Below are 11,527 nucleotides of genomic sequence, written 5' to 3'. Positions count from 1 at the left end.
AGCAACACGAACCACTAGTGTGTAACCATACCATCACACAAGAATCCAAAAACCACAGTAACTCAAAGCAAGAAACCGAAAAAATCTATCACATTATCCGAAACAAATTCGAGCCATTGATCACATAATTCTAACGGTTAACAATCAAAGAAGATCAGAGGTACCATATCCACAAACATATCATAATAAACATTAAATAAAAAAAACAAGGATAACAAAGTCTTAAAACTTCCATTCATCCTTGCAGAAACTTGAAGAATCCATCACCACCAAAAATGGCCTCCATTGCCGTCAATGCTCGTTTCACAGCCACAACATGCGACCGTAAAACAACCGAAATCAGCCGTGAAACACTAAAATCCTTCATGGGTCTTAGAAAAACAAGCCAAAACGCTTCCATCTCACTTGCACAATCTCTGACAACCAGTACTCCACATTTCAACCCTGCTAGAAGAAATTTCACTTCCATCAAAGCAGGTAAATCAAGTCCTAAAGTAACAGGAAGAAACCTCCGAGTTGCGGTCATTGGTGGCGGTCCTGCTGGTGGTGCAGCTGCTGAAACCTTAGCTAAAGGCGGTATCGAGACGTTCTTGATCGAAAGGAAAATGGATAACTGTAAGCCATGCGGTGGTGCAATTCCACTGTGCATGGTTGGTGAGTTTGATCTTCCTTTAGACATAATCGACAGACGTGTTACGAAGATGAAGATGATTTCACCTTCAAATGTTGCAGTCGACATTGGCCAGACTCTCAAACCAGATGAGTATATCGGTATGGTACGTAGAGAAGTGCTCGATCAATATCTTCGTGAAAGAGCAGAGAAAGCTGGAACAAAGGTAATTAACGGTTTATTCTTGAAAATGGATTTGCCAAAAGAGCCAAATGCGCCTTATGTTCTTCACTACAGTGCTTATGATGGCAAAACTGGTGGTGTTGGCACAAAAACCACGCTAGAGGTGGACGCAGTCATCGGTGCAGACGGTGCAAATTCTCGCGTAGCGAAAGCAATCGGAGCTGGTGATTATGATTACGCTATTGCATTCCAAGAGAGAATCAGAATCCCAGATGAGAAGATGGTTTACTATGAAAATCTTGCTGAGATGTACGTCGGTGATGACGTGTCGCCTGATTTTTACGGATGGGTGTTTCCTAAATGTGATCACGTCGCAGTGGGTACCGGTACAGTTACGCACAAAGGAGATATCAAGAAATTTCAAGTGGCTACACGTCTGCGCGCCAAGGATAAGATTCTAGGAGGAAAAATTATCAGAGTAGAGGCACATCCTATCCCAGAACATCCAAGACCCAAGAGGTTGGCAGACAGAGTAGCGCTTGTAGGAGATGCAGCTGGGTACGTAACAAAATGTTCAGGAGAAGGTATTTATTTTGCTGCCAAGAGTGGCAGGATGTGCGCGGAAGCCATTGTGGAAGGATCCGAGAGAGGGACAAGAATGGTGAATGAAACGGACTTGAGAAATTATCTGGAGAAATGGGATAAAACCTACTGGCCAACTTACAAGGTTTTGGATATATTGCAGAAGGTGTTTTACCGATCGAATCCAGCTCGAGAAGCTTTTGTTGAGATGTGCGCGGATGATTATGTTCAGAGGATGACATTTGATAGTTATCTGTACAAGAGAGTTGTGCCTGGAAATCCAATTGAGGATATTAAATTGGCTTTTAATACTATTGGGAGTTTGGTCAGAGCTAATGCGCTTAGAGGCGAGATGAACAAGATTACTAGTCTATGATGAAGAATGCGTTGAGGTTTTCTTTTGTGAAAATAGGTTTATTTTTCTGGTGAATTAAGATAGATAAAATGGGAGGTGATCGGAATCTTGGCGATTTATGTTGATCTCTTTTTGTTATAATTTGTGTATTTAACTTCTTGATTAATCACACCAATAAAATTGTATCAATTGCTTTACTCTACGGCAATATTTTTTTTGCCCTTCCGAAGATGCTGTGCAGAGACAAGCAACTGGAAATATGAATTTCATAAAATTCAGTACGACGCCAACAGCTATCCCGTCATAAAAGAGAACAGAGATGATGATTTGCTTTTCGTTTTATAGAAAAAGTCGTAAAAAGAAAAAGTCGTAAAAAAAAAAAGATTGCGCATCCAGGGAATCGAACCCTGGTCAGTACCGTGGGAGGGTACTATGATACCACTACACCAGATGCGCGCTTTGTTGCTTTGAAATTTCACTCAAATTGTCAGAAAAACTGAAAGAAACTCGCATTGGCCTTTATGTATACAATTAGCATTTTTATGCAATCCAATTAGCATTTTTTGCTGTTCTGGCTTGGAGTCCAAGCTTTTCTTTATGGGACCTTGGAAGATGACTTGGAAAAAGTATAGAATTCCCTAGTTGGAAGCCATTAGACTCCGCACTTTTTAGAATTCATGGAGGATCCATACAAGGAGGGAATGGCACATCTCATCTCAAACTTCTTTCCTATTTTACTTTATTTGACTGGCTGTTATAGACTAACGGATCTGAAGAACGATGACAAAGTTTTAGTACCCCATTTGGCCAAATATTTGTATACCATATATGGCTGGAAGGAATATGAATAATCGGGTAAAAAAGAAAAGTTAGCACAAGTACAACTCATAATGCAATCCTGAACTGGTTTTCAAGCAAGCAACATGAATTTTCAATATTGCTCTAGCACACTCTTCCATATACTCCAAATATTTACTTCTGTTCATACCTCAGGACAACGAGCATCAACTTCCAATGGCTCATCATGGTATTTCAGGTCTAGTTGGGAAACTTGTAACTGAACTGGAGGTCAATTGCGATGCTGAAAAATATCATAAAATTTGGAAGCACCATGAAGACGTTCCAAAGGCAATGCCTCATATTTTCACTGGTGTCCAACGTATCAAAGGAGATGGAATCTGTTCCGGCAGTATCAAGGAATGGACTATATCATTGGTATATATGGACAAAATCTGAGAAAGTTGTAATAAATGCGTGGATGTAATGTTATTACACAGTAATGATTAGGTGTCTTACACAGATAGGGAGGAGAGGTATTAATACAGACCAATAGACTAGAATCAAGTCAATGAGACTTGACTTATACATGACTTTTTCTAATACACCCTCCTCAATTGTTACAAGAAGACAGTGTAACAAATTGTAACATAACTAGCATTACATCAAACAAGAACAAATGCTCAACAAGAGCCAAAGCTAAACAAAACTCGACAAGAGATAGGAAAAGAAACAGATGCTCAACAAGAGCCAATCTGAGAAGAAAATAGCTATCAGACACTGAACAACAGTCAGTCTAACATATCACAGAAGTATTGCAGGCAGTCTGTCATAACACTACATAAAAAAACATGAACTAATATGTAAAAGAAGTATCTTGGACAGTAGTTGAAGGAGATTGTACTATTCTGAGCAGAAGTCTTTAGAAAGTAGGATATCATAATCCTTTTGTCATCACATCAACAAGTTGTTCTTCAGTTGAAACATGACTAACATTAATAACTCCTTCTTCTACTAGTTCTCTGACAGCGTGATAGTCTATCTCCACATGCTTGGTCCTGGCATGAAAAACTGGGTTAGAAGCTAAGCAAATAACACTCTGATTGTCACACAACAACTGTAGAGGATAAGCAACATAAACATTCAATTGTTTAGTACATAAGTAAGCCATTGCAACTCAGCAGTGGAAACAGTAAAACACTTGTATTCAGCTTCTGCTGAACTTCTTGAAACAGTTGGTTGCTTCTTTGATGACCAAGAGAGAACTGAATTTCCCAGAAAAACCACAAAACCTGATGTAGATCTTCTTGTATCTGGGAAGCCAACTCAATCTGAATCAGTGTATGCAGTTAAAGAACGAAGATTGCCTCTCTGTAATGTAATACCAGTATTTAAAGTACCCTTTAAGTATCTCAAAATCCTTTTAACAAGAATAAGATGCTGATCTGTAGGAGCATGCATGAATTGGGAGACATAGTTAACAACAAAACACATATGTCATGCCTTGTATGAGTCAAATACTGAAGACCACCAACAATAGTTCTATAAAGCATAGGATCAGCTAGTAACACACCATCATGAACAGAACATCTCTTAGCCTTTGCAAAAGGTTTGTCACAAGGTTTGCAATCCATCATATTGGCTTTCACTAACAGTTCTAAAGTATACTTTTGCTGTGTCAGAAAAATAGCATATGCAGTTCTTGTAGCCTCAATACCAAGAAAAAAATGTAAATCTCCTAGTACTTTCATAGCAAACTCAATACTCAAGGCTTGTATCAGATTATTAATCAAAGTATCAGAACTACCTGTCAAAAGAATATCATCTAAATATAGAAGTAAAACCATCATATCTGTGTCAGTAATGTAGATAAATAGGGGTGTGCAGAAAAACCGAAACCGCGTATTTCACCCGCAACCGTTCGCAAAATTGCGGGTGAAAACCGATCCGCAACAGTCTATGGACCGGACACGATTGAGTTTTCAAATCCGCACGCGGTGCGGTTACGGTTGCGGTTGGGATTTGAAAATCGCGGATTACCCGCACTGTAGGGCAGTTAGGGGATTTATAAAATTCTTAAGGATAGTATGGGAAGTGTGAGTTTTATATATAAGCATCTTTATCTTTCTGAAACCTAATGGTTTTATTTTTTCGAGAGGAATAGATCTAGCATCAGTTTTTCTTCTCTGAGGAGCATCAAAACCCAACAAGTCTCTCTTGCTACCAGATTCTTCTTCAATCATCACCTCCTTCTGATCTAAACTCTCTCTTGCTACCGGATCTTTAATTGTAAGTAGTTGTTCTTTCATTTCCATTTCTTGTGACTTTCAATGATTATTAGATGTTCTAGTGATGTTGATTTCGTTTTAATTACTTTGGAATTTTCTATAACATCTTTATCGATTTGCAGAGAAGTAAGTAACGATTAACTGTTACTTTTGATTGCAGAGAAATTAAGTTTTTTTATTCCCCCCCCCCCCCCCCCCCAAATCGATTGCATGTTAGGGATTTAATCGATTTCTTCTTCAATATTAACTTTCAGTGTCTCTTTCATGTTGCAGAGATTTAGTTTCAGAAAATGGTGAAGTGAAGAGTATACCTGCAACGAGGAAAGTTGAATTTTTTTGATAGTTGTTGTTGAATTGATTGATAAACAATTGAGTTAATGAAACACAACCCTTGTTTACTAATGAAAATTCAGTTTCTGTGTACTAATTTTTGGTTTGAAAATGAATTTTGTTATTTGAATGAAGATTTATATATTGTTCTTGGTCTAGTAAGGAATTGGGTCTTACTGAATGATCCGTTTAGGTAAATAGTTGATGGGGTTGGGAAAATTTAGCTGATTCTCTTGTAGAGATTAGGCTAAATTGAGTGGGTAGTTCCTGGAGGAACTCATGTGATGATGATGATGCTAACAAGTAACACCTGACTTTTGGAGGAATTAATTTGCTAATACCCATGTCCTCCTTGTGAAATGGATTTTGTTCAGTTGCTACTGCTTAAAACTTCTGGATGATATCGACCTATTGCTGATCATTTTGTTAAGCTTATGCTCATGTCAACATGTTTTCTATTATCTACTTTTGTAAAAATATGTATAGTGGGACTGACTGTTCTTGGAATACAATGCAACGATGCTTACTTTTTGAAATCAATTGTCTACTGGTCTGATTTTATAATTAACCCTGTCCAATTTTGGCACCTTGTCTGTTGCATTTAGGTTTGTTTCATATGATCTGTATTTTTCTACATTGTATGAAACAGCTACCCCGGCATCCGTCAAGAGCATAACTACAACTACAGTGACAGCTACACCATCTCAGGTTGAAGTTTCAAAGCCTCTTAAAGCTTCTGGTAAGAAGCAATCAAATTGCTGGCAACATTTTACTAAGCGTCTTGATCTTATGCCACCTAAAGTTGAGTGCAAGCATTGTAAAACGAAGTTTTCATGGGGTAAAGATCATGGAACAACAAACATGAACAACCATATAAAGCAAAGAAGGTGTCCTAACTTCTTTTGTGTTAACAGGTAACTATCCTCTGTCCATTGGCTTGGAACCAGGCTTGTTGCATTTGAATTAGTACTCTTTTGTGTGAACTGTCCTGTATTAAAATTCTAGTTTGTAAACTTATACTTTTGTGTGTTTCACTTCTTTTTTGACTTTTTCTTTGACCTTTTTTTGTAAATCTGCGGTTAATCCGTATCTGGCCCGTACGATCTGCTGATCCGCGGAGGTCATATCTGCGGGTGATTGGACCGGTCACGGTTGAATTTCTCAAATCCGCAACTTTGACGGTTTGGTTGCGGGTGATCCCTAATCCGCAACCGTCCGTCCGTTTCACACCCCTGAAGATAAACATTGAGTGATCATTATTTGACTTAGTAAAACCATATTGAAGAAGAAAATAACTAAATTTTTGGAACCAAGCCCTCGGTGCCTGCTTCAATCCATAGAGACATTTTTCAAATGACAAACATGATTTGGAAAATTTGTATGAGTAAACCCTGGAGGTTGTTTCATATATACATCCTCAGACAAATATCCATGCAAAAATGCATTTGACACATCAATTTGCTTTATAGACCGATTGTAAGTTACTGCAGAAGTTAACAAAACTCTAACAGTTGTTGACTTAACAACTGGACTAAAAGTCTCTCCAAAATCCACTCCTTGCTGATTATAGCCTTGTGCTACTAATCTAGACTTAAGTCTATCAATCTTTCAATCAGAATTCAATTTCACCTTATAAATCCATTTACATCCAAGTATGTTTCATATGAGGTTCTGGTAAAACATAATTCCAAGTATCATTTAACATAAAAGCATCATTATATTCTTTCATTGAATTCACCCACTCAGGTAACTGACATTCTTCTCTAAATGTTTTTGGCTCAGAGATATTAGATAATAAACTTGTAAAGCTAGAGAAACAGGATATCTTATAGAATGATGCAAGACAAAATCAGTAAACTATTTAGGTTTTGAAATACCTCTCATTGATCTAGTAGTAACAGAAGACTGAGTAGCATAAGTGGATGGTAGTAAAGATGAATCTGAGGATTCATCATTAGAAACAACAGAAGAGCTGTCAATAGATGAAGTAGTTGGATTATAGTAAAAATTAAACTCATCAAAAATAACATGTCTTGATATGTGAAGTTTATGAGAAATAGGATCAAAATATTTATACCCTTTATGGAGTGGACTATAGCCTATAAACATACACTTTACTGATTTTGGAGATAATTTGTCAGGTCTATAATGACCAAGAAAAGGAAAACAGATAGATCCCAAAACTCTTAAAGAGGCATAATCTGGAATTTTTTGAAAAAGAACCTCATAAGGTGATTTCATTGATAACACAGGAGTAGGAGTTCTATTGATTAAGTAAGTAGCAGTAAGAAATGCATCATAACAAAAAACATTGGGAGCAGATGAGTGAAATAAGAGAGTATTACCCATCTCTGTTATATGTCTATGTTTTCTTTCTGCAAGTCCATTTTTCTCAGGTGTATTAGGACAAGAAAGTCTAAGATGTATGCCATGAGTATCAAGAAATTATTTAAAAGAGCCCTTAGCAAGTTCACATGCATTGTTAGTTTGGAACCACAAAATATTTGTAGAGAACAAATTCTCAGTAAGAGCTTTAAAATAAGTAAAACATTGCAGAACATCAGTTTTAAGTTTCATTGGATAAATCCAGTGAAACCTACTAGAATCATCTATAAAGATAATATAGCATCTAAAACCAGCATGAGAAGAAATTGGTGATCGTCCCCAAACATCACAATGAATAAGAGCTAAAGGTCTAGATTTCATGAGAAGGATACAAATGAAAAGGTAACTTTTTACTCTTAACAATTTGACAAGGATGACACATTTGATGATCTGTAGGAGAAGTGAGAGTAATTTCCTCAGTTGAAGATAAATGATGAATGATTTTACTAGAAGGATATCCTAACCAAGGTAGTTAATATCGCGTATCGGTATCGTATCGGTCGGGTCCTATACACCTATTCAAATGATAATATCTGTTTTTACAGGAGATACATCATTTAATATAGAATTTCAAATAATTATAAAAGTATAGTAAAAAGTAATAAGAATCATACACATATCTCAAATTTTCAAAATACAATTTGGTTTATTAGAGCTTCTCCAATGGTTATTGTGTGTGTTTCACAAATAAGGCATCCTCAATTATTTTTCCTTAAAATTAGGGAGAGAAAAAAAATCCATCTCCAACAGTTTTTCATGGAACATCTTTCTTTTTTTTTTTGATCGGTATGTAACATCTGCTTTTAATTAATATAAATTTTATTTTCCATAATTAAAATTTTATTAGAGCTAAAAATAGTTAGTTAATATATTAAAGTCAATTCAATTAAGTAAAAGCTTACTAGGATGGTAGACATTGTCAAGGGAAATGTTTAGTTTTATACATTTCCCTTGACAATGTCTACCCAAAGTCATCTATACATTGGTTTAAGACATCAGGGTTGGAGAATGATTTTAGAAAAAATGGATGTGTATCCTAGGTGGATTTTGACATTTATCTCCACACACATGCCATTGGGAAATCTCTTAGCCAACGTTCTGATTTTTGTCCCATTATGCCAGTAAATCTTTTTTTTATCCTTCATATTTATCTTTTATATTTCTCTGCCTTGCAATCGAAATATGGTTTCCATCTTATATCCTACCATATAGTCATTGATTTTATATTATAAATATATTAGGGCTTTTTACCTTCTCCAATTGACATTGTACTTGTCTGTAAAGACTAGATGCATGTTGATGAAAAATTTATTCACGAAATCGATATTATCGGTGCACAAGTAAAACCGATATATCGGTCTGTACCGACTTGTACAACCGATAATATCACTTTGTCTTTGTATCGCCGATATTTTCGATATCGTATAGGTATTTTACGATATCCGATAAAAACCTATAATATCGACCTGTACAACCGATATTGGCTACCTTGATCCTAACCTATTGTGCCACAAAGAAGATGAAGCAACAATAGATGAAAAAGAAGTAAAATGGGAGTTTTTTGTTGAAAGGAACATTTGTAATGAGATACAAGTTATTAATCATTTTTCCCTGAGCCAAAACAACATGTGTCCTAAGGTCTCTAATCTCATAAATCCATGGAAAACACAAAATAACAGCAATTATCCTTAGCAAATTGAGCAACAGACAACAAGTTTTGTTTAATCTCAGGCACTAGCAGAACATGTTTTAAAGTAAAACTAGCTGCAGAACTGTGTAAACTAGAAGTACCCGTTTTTGAGATTTGCAAAGTCTTACCGTTGCCAACTATCACCTTGTCCTTCCCATTATAGTTAGAAGTATTCTTGAGAAGTTCCTTATCATCAGTCATATGTCTAGAGGCCCCAAAGTCAGAAATCCATGTTGTAGAAGAACTCCCAGAAGGATCATCACATAAATCTGCTGAGTTTAGTTGTATATCACTGAAAGTTGTTTCAACTTGAGCCACATGAGTAGTAGAATTTGAATCAGAACTAGGTGGTGGATGATAGCGAAAGAAACACCTAGAAGCAAAATTACCCGTCTTTCTGCAAATTTGACATTCTATTGTAGAGAAATCAACAAATGATCTGCTAGAACTAACACCATCTGAAGGATCTGCATTTGAGCTTGTAGAGCCAGTACCATTTTTGAAAGAAGTATTACCAGTTTTAAAAGAATTAATTTTATTATTCTTAGCTTTATTCTTATTCTTTCCATGCTTGTTACCATTGTGTGCATTCCTACCATATAAAGGTGCAGGATTCTCCAGAATATTAGAATCTTGTTGTTGATCATTGAGCCATTGCTCATGGTTTAAAAGCCTAGCCTCCAATTCATCAAAAGTATATGGTGTTTCACGATTCTGTGCAGAAAGACTGAAATTATCATAATCCCTGCCTAATCCATTGAGCACCTACATCATCACATCTGTATCTAAGACACGATCATTGATTGCGGCTAAAGAGTCATTAATCATCTTCAAAGAATGCAGATAAACACATATGGGTTGAGAACCTTTCCTAATTTCATGAAGTTGATTGCGCAACATGTTTCTACGAGCCCAAATTGAGATATAAAACTAGTTTCAAGATATTGCCAAATCTCTCTCGCAGAAGACATACCAAGAACCTCACCAGAAATGTTTTATGTAAATGTTGCTTTTAAACAACTCATAACAAACCTATCTGCCTTCCTCCAATAAACCCATCTTGGATTAATAGTAGATACACCATTAACAACAATTGAGAAGGCGGTTCAACAATTTCATCAGTAACATGACCATCAAGATCAGTAGAGATCAACACAGACTCAAATTGGTCACGCCATAGAAGAAAATTCGTATGATCTAACTTCAGAGATACAAAATTACCAATATTATTAAAAGTTATAGGAAAATAGCTTGAATTACCAGATACATGAGCAGCGAAATCGGTTGTTCCAATTGTTCGATTTGTGGATCTCGAATTGAAGATTGTTGAGGATTTGTTGAGTTATGTTGAGTTTGATTATTCATTGATCCTCTGGTATTAGGCATTTGAAGTATGATGAAAACAAGAAATCAAGATTTTGAGAAAAATCAAGATCCAGAAAGATTTTAAAGAAAATATGAAATCTAACAAGTTGATTAATGATCAGAAATTTGTTGAAAAGATATTTGATCAATAACAAGTGAAGGATCATTGTTCAGTGTAGAAAGATGTTGAAAATTGTTACAGAATTTGACCTAGATCGTCCCTCAATGATACCATGAGAAAGTTGTAATAAATGTGTGGATGTAATGGTATTACACAGTAATGATTAGGTGTCTTACACAGATAGGGAGGAGAGGTATTAGTACAGACCAAATAGACTAGAGTCAAGTCAATGAGACTGGACATATACATGACTTTTCCTAAGATTCAATCCCATTTCACTTGATATATATTTTTCATTTCTCTATTAGTATTATTTAGCATCAAGGTGTTTATTTTTGTGCATGCAGATGGTAAGGCAATGAGAGCTATGGAGGAATCAACACATACCGATGAAACAAGGAAAATAAACACCGTGTTGTGGAAGGAGACGTGCTGGAGGATTACAAGAAGTTTGAATCGATAATTGAAATCAATCCAAAGCCTAACGAAAATGGATGTGCTGTGACATAGACTATTGCATATGAGAAAATCAATGAGGATTCTCCAACTCCCTTTGCTTATGTACCTTTCGTCCACCACGCCATTGAAGACACGAACAAACACTTATGCGATTCTGAATAAATGATCAGCCCCATGAATAAACCCGATTCTCTGTCGGTTTATGGATGCTTATGCACGTACATGTCAGATTTATGTGTGTTATTGTTGCAGTATATGCGTAAATAGCCTTATTCGATCTATATTTAGGTTTCTATTGTCATTGTTCTGTCAGTATCTACCTAGTTGGTGTGTTCTCTCATTAGAGAGAAACAATGTACGTGTTTGATGGCTTGAATAAAGT

The 11,527-nt window shown here is 36.1% G+C and overlaps 1 protein-coding gene, 1 non-coding gene and 1 pseudogene across 2 annotated transcripts; 2 read left to right on the top strand and 1 right to left on the bottom strand.

The window, feature by feature from the left end:
- The first annotated feature begins 207 nt into the window (after positions 1-207).
- LOC113333991 (geranylgeranyl diphosphate reductase, chloroplastic-like) lies at positions 208-1,932 on the top strand. The gene has a single exon (XM_026580342.1). The coding sequence runs from the start codon at positions 276-278 to the stop codon at positions 1,749-1,751; it is 1,476 nt and encodes a 491-aa protein (XP_026436127.1). The 5' UTR covers positions 208-275; the 3' UTR covers positions 1,752-1,932.
- Positions 1,933-2,115: 183 nt separating this feature from the next.
- TRNAG-CCC lies at positions 2,116-2,186 on the bottom strand. The gene has a single exon. It is a non-coding gene; the product is annotated as a tRNA-Gly (tRNA).
- Positions 2,187-2,703: 517 nt separating this feature from the next.
- Positions 2,704-11,307, top strand: LOC113334131 (annotated as a pseudogene).
- Positions 11,308-11,527: the final 220 nt, after the last annotated feature.

Source organism: Papaver somniferum, unplaced genomic scaffold (genome assembly GCF_003573695.1).
Source record: "Papaver somniferum cultivar HN1 unplaced genomic scaffold, ASM357369v1 unplaced-scaffold_135, whole genome shotgun sequence".
NCBI lineage: Eukaryota > Viridiplantae > Streptophyta > Magnoliopsida > Ranunculales > Papaveraceae > Papaver > Papaver somniferum.
The sequence above is the reverse complement of the archived record's forward strand: the minus strand, read 5'-3'. Positions and strand labels throughout refer to the sequence as shown.